This window comes from Ixodes scapularis, unplaced genomic scaffold, assembly GCF_016920785.2.
Source record: "Ixodes scapularis isolate PalLabHiFi unplaced genomic scaffold, ASM1692078v2 PGA_scaffold1__304_contigs__length_218370807, whole genome shotgun sequence".
Taxonomy (NCBI): Eukaryota; Metazoa; Arthropoda; class Arachnida; order Ixodida; family Ixodidae; genus Ixodes; species Ixodes scapularis.
In genome coordinates, this window is record NW_024609846.1 from 24,253,172 (window position 1) to 24,269,814 (window position 16,643).

The following is a 16,643-nucleotide window of genomic DNA, read 5'->3' on the forward strand; positions in this document are numbered from 1 at the left end:
CATCTTCTGATCCAGTTGTGTAAATAAACGTTTTATATATTTATGACCATTTTGTATAAACGAAGTAAGCTAAAAGTAATAACATAGGATTTTTGAAGGACGAAATAATTGCTTAGGTTGTTAATATAATTACAATTTTAAGTTTCATAACAATCTATGAAGTGTCAATATTAGCATTGTTTTGGTATTATACAAAAAATAGTTCTCAAGCCTCTGTTTTAGTCAAACTTTGTGTCTTGTAATAGCATCCGGACCCCATTATACGAATAGTGTATATTGTTTTGTTGGTTTGTCTGCTGCAATTTTCACAGGGAAGAAAAAATATTAAATTAGGGGAAGTTTTGATCAAGAAACACGGTGGTATGGCAGACAGTCCACGTCGGCACATCATAAGAAAGAATCAAACCTCATAAATAAGGTAAATGTGTGCCGATGAATTGAAGACCATTTTTCCGGAATTACTGTGGGGTGATGGCTTTTACGATCTTCGGCCCTCTCTGATGCCGAAGTCTGCGGACGCCCATAAAATCCATTTCTTTTGAAGCACAGCGTCGAGATGGTGCTTCCTCGTACTCTATGGAATGCACAGATTTGAATCAAAACTCTAGATAGCGCTTCAAACGACGGGGGCGGACTAGAGGCCAAGAAGGGGGTAGCCCCTACCGCGGGAGTTCCACAACTGTGCTGATCTACTAACATTGGGAACATGCGAGCACATAATTGCACGCGGGGGAGGATACAAACAGACGAGCCATACACAACCACCCCAAATCAACTAAGGTAATTCGCCATGCGTCTCAGAGCTGGATGGCGCGGTAGTAGGACATGGACATCCGCACAGACTCTTCCACTGAAAACCACGGCTCGAAGCCCAGCACCGTTTTGGCGCGAGTTCCGTCGAAGAAGGGCGCCTTGAAGATGTACCGGATATCCGACGGGGTCGGGAACGGCACCTTGATTGTGTACAGAGGGCGCAAGAGCGTCAGCACTGAAGTCAACAGAAGGCTGAATACAAGGGCGACGCTGTAGGGTAGAGCGAAGCGGGACACTGCAAGGCCGCGGCTCTCGACGAAGGGCAGCATGAACTGGAGACCGTCCGTGGGCGTGTCGTCGGTGACCGTGAAGACCTGCCCGGAGATGTCGCCATCACGCGCGAGCCGGCGCATGGCGTGGATGTGTGCTGCCGCCGCGTTGCCCACGTACGACATCTGCATTGAACACGGGGCACAGGAGGATCGTAAGGCCTGCCGGCGATTCGGGTAACAACATAAATTCGTGTCTTTTCGTAACGCCTCTTTGCTACATTCTCACAAGCCAAAAGGCGAGTAATTACTAAGAATGTTTTCTCTCTCCAATCTTTGACGCTATTTTCGGAGGTTTTGAGGATGTATAGTGCTGCTTGCTCGCAATGTCCGTATGAGTGCCTGCAGTGAAACTCAGACACTTGTGGTACTCGGCTGAAGTGTCCTGCCTCTCCATCGGCAGGTGCTCGTCGGAGATGGGAGTGTGTCTCATATGTGAATCTGTGCCTGAATGTATAGACACGTACACAATTTTCCAGATTTATGTATCTGTTTGTCGAACGTTTATAGAATTTGTGAATGAAGTTCTCCGCGTGCATAACATCACAATGTGCAGTCAGACACTTTAAGTATTTCAACAGCGTATTTGGCCTTACACTCATTACCTGCATGCGTGGGGCAGCCATCCTCACGACGGTCCCCATGGTCAGTTTGGACATTCGCATGTATTGCGTGCAGGTGATTTGATCTTGCTCGCCGTAGATGGGCAGCACCCGGAGTACCACGGTGCGCAGTTGGGAGTGTCCTGCTCTCGGCAGTGAAGAAAAAAAGTATGAACTCAATGTAAGCGCGCGAGCGAGCTTCTGAATATTAAGCATGACGAAACACCCGAGACTGCGGGTAGAAACAACACGTGCACGCAATTTTCTTTTTTTCAGAATCAACGCTGCGATAAGCTTCTACGCCGAAGCGTGGGCTCGGTCAAGCATTATGAGCACAAATACTGCAGTGCGGCCGACTGCCGTCATTGACTAAAATCATTAGACGGCAGCAGAATCGCCTTGAGACCTTACAGTGTATGTGTCGTTTTTAGCCCCAGTGTCGGGGTTTGCTGCGTAACCTCTATAACGCTTCCATTAAGGCGCTCAGCCAATATTTCTACGAGGTCTGGAGGACAGAAAGAATCCCGGGGGACTAAAAACACGCGGACATTACACTCATTCCTGAGCCTGGCAAGTCACTAAGACTTCCAAACCTGCGACCTATCTCGCTCACGTCACGTGTTGGGAAGCTCATTGAGCACGTAGTCTTGTCATGACAACAACCATATCTCGAGGAAGAAGATTACTTTGCTGATACCATGTATCGATTTCGATCGCAGCATTCCACACAAGACGTCCTCCTCCAACTCAAGGAAGAGGTCATGGACTCACAAAGCCAAGCCCAGGCGAGGGGGGTGCTAGCCATCGACATCAAGGGGGCTTCTGATAATGTCTCGCACAATGCTATACTACGCAACCTCACCGAGACCCACTACGGTACGAGGGCATACAACTATGTGCGAATATTTCTTATGGATCGAACCGCCACCCTAGGGATTAGTGACATCCGCTCGTACCCCGTTCGCCTAACTGGGCGCGGGATGCCTAAGGCATCAGTTGTATTGCCCTTGCTGTTCAATGTGTCAATGGCGGGTTTCCAGCACAAACTCAACAAAAAACAACACTTGTGACACGCCCTCTACGCCGATGATATTACGGTGTGGACCACCACAGTGTTGGAGGAAGATTAATCCAGGACAGACTGCAAGAAGCAGTCAACGTGACACAAGACTACGCGGGAGCAGCAGGGCTAACCTGCGCAAATAAAAAATCCGAGCCCCTGGTGATCCGAAAACGCTCAGTACTGAACAAACACGCGCCAACCATCGGCCGAAGGCTAGAAAATACGCCTATACCCCGGGTAGAGCGCCTACGAGTACTTGGCATGCACCTCCAAAACCACGGAGGAGCACGGCACACCGTGGAGCTCCTGCGCAGACAAGCGTACCAAAAAGCCCACCTCATCCGACGGGTGTCCATTCGGGAAGGGGCGCTGAGTGAACAAGATACGCGGCGAATCTTTCAAACCCTCATTCTGAGCCGGTTCACATATCATGCGCCCTCTCACAACTTCAGCATCACCGAAATGGACTGGCTTGATCGCCCTGAGCTCCGCAAGGCGATCAAGACAGCCCTCGGTCTACCAATAAGTACATCAACGAAGCGACTCCTGATGCTGGGGGTCCACCATACGGTGGAAGAGCTAGTAGAATCGCAAAGACCAAGACAGCTCACACGCCTCAAAGCCACCCGATCGGGCCGAGCAATGCTGCGCAAACTTGGTTACACCAATCTGACGCAGGAAGAGCTTTCCGACCCAGCGCGTCTGAAACCGAACATCCTGAACCGCGCACATGCGGCACCTATCTTTAGGAACATGCACCCCGACTTAAACACAGGGCGCAGAGAGGCTAAGATCCGGGCCTTGCAGAAACTCTACGGCCCAGACCCACAAACATGATGCACAGGTGCTGGTCTCCCCAGGGAAAGAACTGGAGCAGCAACCACCGCAGTAACATACAGAGACGGCACCTGCCACAGCTCGGGCTCCATATCAAACATGGCATTAATTCAGGAGGCGGAGAAGATGACAGAGCGCGGCCCATCTCCCACGCAATCCACGCAGAGACACCACTGACCTCGAACATAATATAACTATCGTCACCGACTCGCAAGCAGCGTGCACAGCGTTTGCGGGCAACGCCCTTTACCCACGGACAGCACACCTCATCAACGCTATAAGCACTGACTAATTACAAATACCGGCCGACCGGGTCATCTGGACCCCTGCACATCTGCAGGCTTATCCGGCAACGAAAGTACTTACGCACTAGTTCGAGCAGTAGCGACAAACCGGGCTGTGTCGGATGGGATCAAGCTACAGCCGGGCCCAGAGCCCAACGCACCCACGGACTCCCAGTCCCTACGCACCCTAAGCGACAAACACCTTGACACCTACCATCTGGTAACGGAATACTACCGAATAACCCGTCGGGTCCTGCCCCCTCCGCATCGGGAGCTATCCCGGGCGGAAACAGCGGACTGGTGTCAACTTCAAACGTTTACGTTCCCTACCCTCCACTAGCGACATCGCTGGTTCCCTAACCGCTACCCACGCACCTGTCCGGAAGGTGGCAGCGAGCACCCCAATGTGTACCACTTTATCTGGCAATGTCCCCACCTCCCCGGTGACGGTATCACCCGCCTTCCTTCCCCCACCTTTTCGTCATGGGAGGCGGCCCTATCCGCCACATAGCTCGATGACGAGCAGCGACTGGTTGCGCGAGCCCGCCGAATCTGGGCTGCCGACGGAGCCCTGGACTACACCGTGCCCTGGACTAAGGGAACCAACCAGGGACTGCAAGGTCCTTTCATTTTTTGAATATTAAAGTTTACGATGATGATAATAAAAAATACGCCTAGGGCCCTAAACTCGTCAAATACAAATGTGGAGCCGAACGTTCGCTGAGCGCACCGATTGGACGCCGGCGACAAAAGCGCGAAGTCATCGTCGTGATAGTCCATTCGGTGCGCTCCGTGAACTTCTGCCCATACTTTGTGTTTGACGAGTTTAGAACCCGTAATGTAAATTCCTGCTTTCTAAATGCACCTCCTACGAGCCTGAGGTCCTTTACATGGCAGCCAGAATTACGCCAATAGACGCGAAGGATAAGAAATGGAAAACGTTTTCAAATCTCTATAATGTGAAATTAGAGCGCAGCTCTTGAGGGGGAGGAGGGGAGGGTATGCCCCTCCTCCTCCTCCGTACCCTCTCCACTCCTCTTCCACATCCTCCCCTACTCCTCTGCACCCTCTCCTCCTCCTCCTCCTCCCTCCCCTCCCCTCCTCCCACAGTTTCGCCGCTAAATTTAGTTGAAAAATTGATGCCATGTGACCTCAACACCAATTCAGTTTCCCCGCTAAATTTAGCGGGGAAAATGACGTCACATGACTTGGTGTCCCATCACCTTTGAACAAATTCAGTTTCTTCGATAGATTTAGCGGGAAAACTGACGTCACGTGACCTCAACACCAATTGAAATCCCAGCTAAATTTAGCGGGGAAACGAATTGGCATTGAGGCCACGTGACGTAAATTTTCCCGCTAAATTTTGCGGAAACACTGAATTTGTCCGCTAAATCTAGCGTAGAAACTGAACTTGTCCACTAAAGCTAGCGGAGAAACTTAATTTCCCCGCTAAATTTAGCGGGGAATTGAATTGATGTTGAGGTCACGTGACGTCAATTTTCTCGCTAAATTTAGCGCGGTTACGTCGCCCGGAAACGGCCGCCTCAGAGCTGCGCTCTAAAAACATTGGCAGTGACACCTTTACCTTCACAATTCTATTATGCATGAAATGCTGGAGAAACATCACCTAAGGTTATCTAGGCGGTAGGAGGGATGGGGTGAGATAATTGGTTGTCGCGTGGTGTATATTTTTCTTCGAAATTTAGCGGGGATACTGAATGGTTGTATATGTGACGTGACGTGACGTCGATTTTGCCCGCTACACTTAAGGAAGAAACTGGATTGGTTTCTAGGTAATAAGACGTGAATTTTCCCGCCAAATTAGCGGGGAAACAGAATTTACGTGTAGGTCGCCTGCTGTCAATTCCCCTAAGGTGTGTACAGGCCACGGCACATCACTTATTTTAAACTTAATAATTCCTTTAGCGCCCGAAGGCATCATAGAGGGAAGTGGACATACACTTCTAATTGCACACAAGTATAAAATGTAAGCATAAAATCCAAACAGAACATTGTCAATCGACACAAAACCTTTGTTAACAAACCCCAAAATGTATTCTCTTAGTGCAGCTTTGAACACGGCGCTATCGGCTATGCTCGCAATAAGCGTGGGAAGGCGATTCCACCTCAACAATGTCGTGGGTACGAAAGAATGATAAAATTGTGAGGTGCGACAGTGGCGGATGCCAACTTTATTTTGATGATCAACACGCCATGAGAGATAAGATGGTTGGGGTATGATATGCTGACGGAGGATCTGATTAGGGTGGTAGATCTTATAAAATAAACGCAGGCGACATATCTTTCCAGGGAGGGAGAGGTCAGGCAAGCTTAGGGTGGTTTTCATTGCTGTTACACTAGATGTGCGATGATAGTTATGGAGTATGAATCAAACAGAACGGTTTTGAGCAGCTTCTAGTGATGATGCAAGCGATGCGCCGAGGTCCCGGATAGCGGAAGAATACTCAAGTTTGCGGCGGACCAATGTTTTGTACATAAATAGTTTTAAGAACAGTGGGGCTAGTGGGAAGTTTTTTTTTCAGGAAGCCTAACATGCGGTTAGCATTTTTAATTATATACTGAATGTGAATGTTCCATGAGAGGTTGTTCGCAATATGAACAAGAAGATATTTGTATGAAAAAACAAATTACTGTGCGATAGTTCTTATTTGGTACGAGGGGCAGGTGTTATTTTGACGTGCTACTCATTGACTTGCACTTGCTAATATTTAATTTCATTTGCCCTTGATCACACCAACGAGAAACACTTTCAAGGTCAGATCGTAGTGACAGCAGAATCGTTAGTTACTTCAGAATAGAGTTCCCGCTAAATTTAGCAGAAAATGCTCGAACCGGGCGGATGGACGCACAAACAAAATTTCGGGATGGGCTTAGTGTTAAAAAGTATTTCATGCTTTAATCAGCTAGGTGGCAACAAAACTTCGTTTGCCATGCAAAGGCTCAAGTCTGCTGCGCCAACACGTGCAACATTTGCTTGAATAACTTTAACAGGTTTTTTCGGCATTTTCAGGAAGTCAGGAGGTCCCTATCATTGCATAGAGCGAACCACCACGGACGACAATGTTTTCGGTGCCCTCTGAGAAGTCCAACACCGTGGAAGTAGTTGGTACTCACTCTCGCGCCAAAAGATAGGCTATGCTTATTTCAACTTAACTCAACCACGTGGTACGGTGGAATTCCTTCAGCAAGTCGTTATGTTGACGCAGAAACATTCGAAATAAATATTGAGGTCAAGTGAAGTTTAGAATGTTAGTATTGTTTGGTTTACTACCCCACTACACCCCTCTCTCTCAGACACATGCACATAAACCCACACACACGCGCACATACGCACACACACAATTCTCATCCGTAACACAAAACGATTTTGCCTCTTCTCCCCTAATTATGCTCCCCTCCCCCGTCACGCCCCCCCCCCCCCCCTCTTCTTATCGGGCGCATGCGCGTGTCGATGCGCTCACTGGATGTGTCACCGTGTTCTTCACAACGCCTCGCGGGAAAGAGGCGTCGACTGAAGCGGGAAGGGCCAAAAGGAAGCGTCGACGTGCTGAATATGACCGTGCTCCACGTGCCAAAGAAAGAGACGCCGGAGCAGAGAAAACGACGTTTGACACGCAGAATGTTACAGACATAACAGAAGACAACCTACAGTATGTACACCGCATTTCCAGGTAGTTTGTATAGCGAAGCATTGCAGAAACACCACCCCGTTTCCAGAGATACATATATAGTTTCCGCAGAAACCATACCCTACGCTCGGATATTCACCCTCTATAACGAGGTAATCCAGTTTTACGTACGTACACTGTAACTTATTAACTTCTGTTCAGTTGGAACGATCAAACGAGCCGCGTATAATAAGTGACGTTACTTTTTTCAGTGATATGGACATAGTCTCCTACTTCTCAATTTTTGTGGATATTAGTGTGTGACGCGCCGCCACCGGTACAATTGACTACTTTAGTAGCAAAAGGAACTTTTTTTGTTCCATGGATTCTCTATCAACAGTAAACAATATCGTGAGCCCTGAGGATATTTTGTTCCGTGTTTGTAATACATAAGTAAACGTGGTCTATCGAATATACAGGAGTAGAGCCTCCCATAGAGAGAAAAATCCTGCGCCGCCCGCTTCAGATCCGGCCAATGGAAATAGAAATGACAGAACACAATAACTTAACAAAACCCTTGTATTGAGAGGAGAGCGCTTCCGTGACCACTTTCCGAAACACCCCTCTTGTTTAGTTTTTCGCAGAAAAACGGTAGTACGTAACGTCACCCCTCCCCACCTGTGGCTCACCCTCCTTTCCCAATCCCTCGGCGCATTCTTCTTTTTTAGCCACACTTTCCTCTCGGAAAACGCTGGGATACGAAAATAAGTCGTTGAGATTGTGTGAAGCCGGTCGAGTTTTTGTTTTTCGTATCTCCTATAAAATACAAGAAGAAAGAGGGGTTCGTCATACGACACATATGTGGCGCTGCCAATCCTCCTCACCTGCCCCTCCACAGCCTCTCCCTCTTTTGCAGCGACCGAACGGTCCATTGTTCGCGCACGGAAGGCGCTATGGCTCACTAAATAAGCTATATACGCTTCAGATTGCAGACTTGAACGGTACTTACAACGAGAAATTACTTTTAATCAATTACTTCTTCTAGTAACTTTGTAATCATTTGATTACCTTCATCACGAAGTAATCGCAATAGTAGTGTTTTGATTACTGTTGCAAGTGCAACAAATTACGTGTAACCGATGCTATTTTTCTTTCCCTTTCTAATGGCGTTCCTTGTTCCTACAGTGTTTCCTACCGAGAAAGGCTCGATCAAGTCTCCGACAAGAGGATGGTTTACCAAAATTGGCTGGTTAAGAAGTTAAGCGGTCCATAATTCGATGGTTCTAGCCCAAAAAAGGACAGGAAGAAAGACCCATTTTCAGACCGGCAGAAACACCTGTTTTGAACATCTGAAGTAATCGGAGAAGTAACGCTTACTTCTATCAAACAACGCCGGATACTTTTCCTTTAAAGGGTAACTGCAAAGAAAAAAAAGTTTTTTTTTAAACAGCCTAATTGGGACAAGCATGTCACAAAACAAATGTTCCGCGAAAAAAATTATTTTTTTTTATCAATATTTACGCCACAGGACGTAATTTAGAAGAGTCAGAACCTCTCCACATTTGAAACTCCCGCTCTTTCGACCCCCGCGGAAGAGGAGTACGCCCCGCCCCTCACTCTCCTTGCGTTGCGGAGTTGAACCGTTGAACGGCGCAGCGTCTCGACTTCCGGCAAGATCTGGCAACTACGCCAGGCCGCGGTATTGTTTTGGTTGTTATGGTTTAACGCGGTTTGCGAGCACATGTAGCGAAGACGTGACCGGAGAAGTGCCCCCAGTGCCCCTGTGATGTTCCCGGATGACGGAAAGTATCGTTCGTAATCGTCGTGCGCGCTTTGAAAGCGAAGGGAGTCACAGAATCGACGAGTGCGCAACCACAAGCCAGGGTTCACGACAGCGCTGCGTTGGTTTCGGCGATCTCGTTCTGTTTGGTGCAACACGGCGATGCGACAGAGCTGAAACGTTCGTGGTGTGTAATGCGGTGCTAACACGGAGCGCAAATTGGTTGTGGGGTTGACGTTCAACCAGTTAAGTCCCGTCGTCGTCAGCTGATCCAGTCAAACTGGTCCGGGAGGACGCTGGGAGCGTTTTTAAAAGTAAATCTGCCTCGTTCTGTTTCAAAATGTGGAAGTTTCCCGACGCATACCGTGAGTAAAAAGCTGCGGGCGTTTTCAACAAAATTACGTCGTTTTAATTGAACAATGGACTCCGCATTGTTGTCCTAAATCTGCCGTTTTTATGCTTCGTGTTGGACTGCGTTTGCACAGCGACGTGTTGCATCGTGCGGTGTGAATAAATTTGGGCACGATTTCGTACCTGCCTACAGATGCATGAACTGAGACTACTTTTTACGTAGTAGACATAGTGCTTCTTTATTTTCTGTCCAGTCGCGGACGTTAGGTGCACACGGGGCGAATCTCGACGGCCTCCAGAGCGATATGACGAGAACGTAACTAGACACGTCGGTCGCTACGCGAGCGCCCGATTGCCTCCAGCCAAATAGCATTCCTTTCGGGGCGACATGGCTGATGGAAGGCTCACTGTCGGGATCACGCATCTGACATCTCCGAAAAGTCAGCATTTGCACGCGCAAACAAACAAACAAAAAAAAAAACAAAAAAAAAACGCTAAGCAAGCAAAGAGGAAAACGAAAGAACCGCGCTATGAATGTCAAAACACTGCGTCACTTCCTATCACTGACACCTCCGACAGCTGCTAAACACACACTACTTCACTTCAAGAAGTCTCACTCAAGCACCTGGGTCAGCACGAAACGACGAAACACTGATCACTTCGGCGAAACGATTAGTCGAGGTAGGCGAGACAGGCGGCAGCAGAGACTTCGGCGGCCATGAAAGAATGGCGAAGCTTTTGTTTGTATGAATCCAAACGGAAGTGCCCGTCTTGTAAACCTTTTGTAAAGAATAATAACTCTCATCACATGGGTTATTCTTTAAACGTAAAAATATGCCGCTCAAAAGGAAATTGCAACATATAACAAAGGTTTAACAACCAAGATCTAAGCTGTCAATCAAACTCTTAGCCAATGAGAACCTTTTGGGATTGACGTCACATAATCACAACTTCGTGGCGCGCGATTTAAAACGGACGAAATAGCCGCAAACTAAAATGAGTCTCACGCAATAAATATTGCTGTAAAAAATGTTTTTTCTCGCAGAAAAATTGTTTTTTGACATGCTTGTCCCAATTAGGCTGTTTAAAAAAAAACTTTTTTTTCTTTGCAGTTACCCTTTAAGTAATCAAGTAATTTGATTGAATATATTTTAACTAGGGCTGGGCGTCGATTAAAATTTCAACCCAATTAATCGTCGTCTCGTTCATCCCCTTGCATAATATTTTTAGAAAGTCGAAATCTCTTTTTAAATATGTGATTAACGGCGCAGTATACTAATTATTTAACTTAATTTTCTTCTGCACCCAGTACAACCTTGCGATTTTGACATGGTAGCACAATGTAAACAAAATTTAAGATATACCATTATTATACTTTTAACAACGATAGAAAATTTTAAAGGTCGAACTCATCACGCGCAGTTCATAAACATATCACACAAAGCTCGTTCACACCAGAAAAAAAGTTCGCGCTTTTTAGTAAATTAAATACAAAAAACAATTCATTAAAAAATTTTCCCTAACATAAATTGCACAAAAAGTAATCGAAAATGGTTTATATCATCAAAAAGTTCAAAAGCAAGTTTACGCTTGCAAGAGTTTATTTCATCAAAAATGTCCAAACAAAGATATACTAAATCGTCAAAGGAATGTTGCATGCGAATTAATGGTAATATTGTTGATTGAAGGGAACTTTAAAATAGAGAGTGGTGACTACAAAATCGAGCAGGTGCATGAAAATTTACAGAGATTAGCAGGTCAGCATCAAAGTGACCATGAATTAGTTTGCGTAGAAAGAGAATATCACGGGCGAGTCGGCGAGTGGATAGACTTCATAAATGCAGACTTTTGACTACGTAGTCGTCGTCATAATGACATCTTCTGTTGAAAGACCTGTCATATATAATATGAATAAAACGTTCTGTACAGTTTCCATTTGCGACACATGAAAAGCTGTGAAGGAGTTCCCTGCTACACTACCGAACTCAAGTTTTGTTCGCATAAGGCAGGGAAATAGATGTAACGTATAATGCAAAGATAATTCCCAAAGTCGCATGACAGGCGAGAAAATAGACCAGTCATTCGTACAGAGGAGGAAAACAATTTGTGTAACATGGCAAGAAAAAGAAAGCCTGGCGTCGAAATAGATCCCGTGGTCACGAATCATGGTGACACATATGATGTAGCGTACTGAAGAACATAAGGGTAAAATAAAATCTCGCGTTTTCATGACGTTGTCAGTAGCTTTTTTTGTCTAGATAAGGTGTCAAGAAAATTGCTGAACACCACTCAGAAACACTATCAATATCCTCTTGTAATATACTACAACCGCAGCACGATCGTATATTTCGAAAAATCTTCATGTCATCAGCAAACACAAACGGACGTTAATTTCTTATGCACACTTCAAGGCAGTTTACGAATAGGAGGAACAGGATGGGCCTTAGGTTAGATCCTTGGGTACCCCAGATGTGGGTATAAAGATGTTCTATAGCCTAACGCGGCTACTTTGACGATCAGTCAAGTAGGTCTGAAAACAACTTAGAAGATTCTAAGAGAAACCATATAAGGACAACTTATATACAGAACATTACGCCTTACCTTATCACACGCATTCATGTAAAAATAAAAAAAAATATTTATTTCTCCTCGACAAAGGCCTATGAGAACTGAGTGACGTAGAAATAAAAAAGGATTCGTTTTCACCAAACGGCCTTCAAAAACAAAAGTTGAACACTACTAAATTCATGTACAAAGTAATAAGATAGACGCTTGTGTATGATTATTTCAAAGACCTTTGAGAAGGTACATAACAGAGGTATGGGTCGATAGTTGTTTACCTTACAACTGTCGCCACTTTGGTGCACTGGTATAGCAACAGTGCGTTTCCATGGTGATGGAAGAACACCGGATTTCAAGGAGAGGTTAATTATGTGACATAAAGCAGGTGCAAAGCGATTGGCACAAGGCCTGACAATATATTTTGGCATCATATCTATTCCTATTAATAACTTTGCCCAAAGCTTTGGGATTGCATCTAGGACCTTATTCGTATTAATATGAAAGATAGTCACTGAGTCCTGGAAAGAGACATTGTTAAATTTTTTTTTTACCCGTAGACAAAATATGTTGAGTAGCATTTACGAAAAGGGTTTTAAAACAGATGTGCAACTTCGAAAGTAGGCTATACGTAAACGATGTCACTACATATACATATATTATTCATTTCCTTTGTATTCTGCCTGACATGTTTCTAAAACATATGTTTTCGGTTAAGAGAATTGCAAATGTTTGATTTGTGGATTTTTTTCGTCAGGATTGTATCATTTTCTAACAAGAGTTTGGTAGATAGATAGTGAACTTAGTGTTCCACAAGCCTCAACTCGATGTGTAGTTTAGAACAGTTAAAAGAGACTCACACCCACAGATTAATAATTCAGCTGCATGAGGCAAAGCTGTTCGTTGATATTCCTCGGCAAGAGCGACGTCCTTTTATTGTTCACAATAGGCCCTGCTGAACTAAACGGACATCCACACGGCATTCAAGTGGCTAGAACACATTTAACCTTCCGCCCCTTGTCTGGAGTTACAAATATCACCCCTACAGTTTTTTTGTATATTAAACTTTTACCTAAGGTTTGCTCTTCATACAGGTGCACTCGTCCACAGTTGCGCGGAGAAAACGTCTAACTTTTACTTCCTTTTGGTTCGTCAAAATGTTGCCGATTAACCGGCTAGAAAAATCGCGATTGAAGCAGCAATTTCTTAATCAGTATGTTAACCGATGAATTGTCCAGCCATACTTTTAACAAAGAGTGATTGTAATCGTTTACTTTCTTCGAATAACCTGTATACGATTGTTGCAGGGTGACGTCATCTCCGCCATCTTGGTGCCTAAAATCATTGTTGCTAGTCATCTAAAGCTCCGTTTGAACTCGCACGAAAGGTGCAACCCCACCGTGCATGACGTTTTGGTGCTATTTTGACTGCTATAACTTTTTTTCTATGTATCTTACAATTATAAGGCTAATGTCAAATTAAAGAGCTGTTTTTCAACAATACTTTAATGTCTCGATATTACGATTATTTTTAGTTGTTAGTTAATTATTTAGCTTTTAATAAACCACGGTCTCTAATATTGGACAAATTATTTCTCGAGTTGTAACGTCCCATCGTCCACGGTATTTTACGTGAGCGTTTGGTTGGATGCAATAAATTGAAAAGGTAAGCAGCGAACTGTACAAATAATGTATATTTTAAAATAAACAATTAAGTTTAAAATGATATTACTTTATGGCGCTATAAAAACGGAATCACGTGAACTAATCAAAATAACGAGACATTAAATTATGAAGCATCCTTCGATATTACATTTTCCAGGACTTCCATATCGATATATTTCACGTTAAGAATGTTGTAAGACCTCAAACTTTTCCCATTCAGTTACGGCAAATTGTAGTTTCTTAATATAAAATACAGATGGCGACAGTGTTCAAGAACAGCTTGATGTGTATTTTTCGTCGTGTGCCGCTTGGAACGCCACATGAAAGATAGAAAAAGCGCCAGATGTCAGGGTGTCAGATGCCTGGATGGCCGCAGTGAGCAAGCCGGAGATGTCAGAACAACAAGCCCGAGGCTGCGGGTGCACCACAGCTACTTTTGTGCACGTTCTACTGTGCGTCGGTACGCATGCCCGGCGCGATCCAAATGAAATAGGCACCATTAAATGCATTCTGCTAGTTCAGATTCAGCTACGTATGCGAAAACATTTTAACGTTTTTATCGCTTGCGAAAATCATTTTCGCGATCGAACTATGCATGTCGGAATGGTTTGACTATATTTTGTTTCAAAAACCACCTTGATGGCTCTTAAGTGGCAATGATATTAAAACAAAACAAAAAACATTAAATCGTCTCAGTGTCTCTGAGCCAACGCGCTGGCCCATGAATTCATAATTGTCGGGTTCAAATATCGGCCGAGGTGCCCGCAATCCGACGGAGGCCAACCTGAGATTTTGGTTGCACGTCAAAAGATCTCCAGTTAGTCAAAATAAACCCGCTTTTTTTTATTGGGACAAGTTAAGTGATTTTTGTTGGTTCGGCTTGTGAAACCCTAAGATCTGAATATTTGCTTTGCTTTACCTTAGTTCGGAGCGCAGCCAACGCTACGGGCTGATAAAGCCACTGAAGCAGCGCCAAGAGCTTGAGGTCAAGCTGTTTGTTCTCTTTCTCTGCCTATGCGGTCGGGCTAAACTAGAACAACTAATTAAGCTACGCTTCGTAGACATCTTGGTGCTTAAAATAATGAGTGTCAGTTATCTGAAGCTTTTGAAATCACGGGAAACGCCTTTCCGTCCTCCACAAATGTTTAAACAGTTCGCGACAAAGCAAAGCAATATTACGCGAGCTGCCTGACACCGAAACTAATGCTGAGGAAGTCGCACTTTTCAATCATGACGATCGGCAGTTGCGTTTGATTTGTTACTTACCACCAAGACGGCGGCGCCCACAACAATATCGGGGTGAAAAGTGCCGATACCCTAAGCGTAGCTAATTTGGATTAGCTCACAGGCTAAACCAAGTACGGTGGGGGATCGTTGGCCGAGTGTGTTCTGGCACCGCAGATCAAAGCACGTGGAGAAATGCTCGAGCGCGAGCTCCGTTCAAAGCACGGGGATCACGCTGCAGAACCTGTAGGGACTAAATCCCCTCGACGTGTTTGCGTTGGTTTTTCAAGCAACCTCAAATGTCCCAGTGCACGCGGCCCGTCTCTAGAGCGGCCCTTGGAGGCAAATGGCGGCGCAGCACTGAAATGACTTGCCCTTGAAAGCGGATGGCGGCGGAGCACCCGCTCGTGGCACGTGTCTCGCGCGTTTCCACAGCAATGGTTGGCGGTACTTGTAAAAAACGTTTTTATCAAGGGGCTTTAGCAGGGACCCTGGGTTCAGTCACCCATCTGCATCCTACTGTCGTGCGATCGTGTGCGACATATACTGCGTAATGCACATTAAAGACCCCGAGCTTTAACAGTTGTGCTGCACTTTTTATAATCTTCAACGGGTAACAATGTCGCCCTACGAAACTGCTGCTCTCTAAAGAACTAACGACCAATTTTGAATGTGCCGTTACATTGCATTTCTAATGTGTGTTCGCGTGTTCGTGTTCTTTCTTTTTTTTGTCTACATCTTTGATTATGCGGCTCTTACTTATGATGAAACAGACTATAGTTGTTGGACTTCTGAAAAATTATTATATAACTAAAAAAATGGCACGTGAACGCAAAACACGAAGAAAAAAAAACACACACACACACATAGGCGCACTTAATAAAAATAATTGAAATACCAGAATTGATTATAATTGTGTTTCCAAAGGTTTGAGCGTACCAAAAGGTATAAAAGCGAGCTCGATGCTTCGGGTGGTGCGCTTGTTCACAGGAAGTGTAGTTCAGGGCAGTATGCTCGCACTTGTATGTTCCGCTTCGCTCGCACGATAAAACCAAATACTTTACTGGTAATGTATTTAGTGAAACAAAGTTTACTTTCTGTATACGTGCAATTCCTTTAGTTTTAGCGCGATTATACGCTAGTTTATTATTATTGTTTTCGTTTCCCACTGCGATTCATTTTGTGCTCTTTTGTGTGCTACATGCATTAGAGACCAAGGTAACCCAGGAGCATTCATCGCGGATTGTAAAAATAAAAACCTAGGCAACTTTCCACGTGTGCCACAATCAACACAAAATATTCTAAACTTCACATGTCACCGCTTGCCTGAGTCAACATTGTTGTTCTTTAAGAACAATTGCGATTGTATGAAATCACGTGAGAAAAACCCATTCTTAGCACGCGACCAGTGGCATGCAGTGAATACTCATAATTGGCGCCAAGATGATTGGTAGCTGACAGCAGGTGGAGTTTTTCTATCAACCCAGAGTTAGAATGTTTCCTTCTTTCTGTTGTATTCAATCAAGAGACAACTTACACCAAATCTGAGGGTAATAAAGTATTAT

The 16,643-nt window shown here is 45.0% G+C and overlaps 1 protein-coding gene across 1 annotated transcript in view; it reads right to left on the reverse strand.

The window, feature by feature from the left end:
• Nucleotides 1-533: 533 nt before the first annotated feature.
• LOC8032161 (3 beta-hydroxysteroid dehydrogenase type 7) overlaps nucleotides 534-16,643 on the reverse strand; it is a 41,754-nt gene continuing 25,644 nt past the window's right edge. The window contains exons 5-6 of the mRNA XM_029970338.4: nucleotides 1,688-1,827; nucleotides 534-1,208 (exon numbers count right to left, since the gene is read on the reverse strand). Coding sequence (XP_029826198.2) covers nucleotides 798-1,208; nucleotides 1,688-1,827 — 551 coding nt within the window. The 3' untranslated portion in view covers nucleotides 534-797. The remainder of the gene's footprint in view (nucleotides 1,209-1,687; nucleotides 1,828-16,643) is intronic.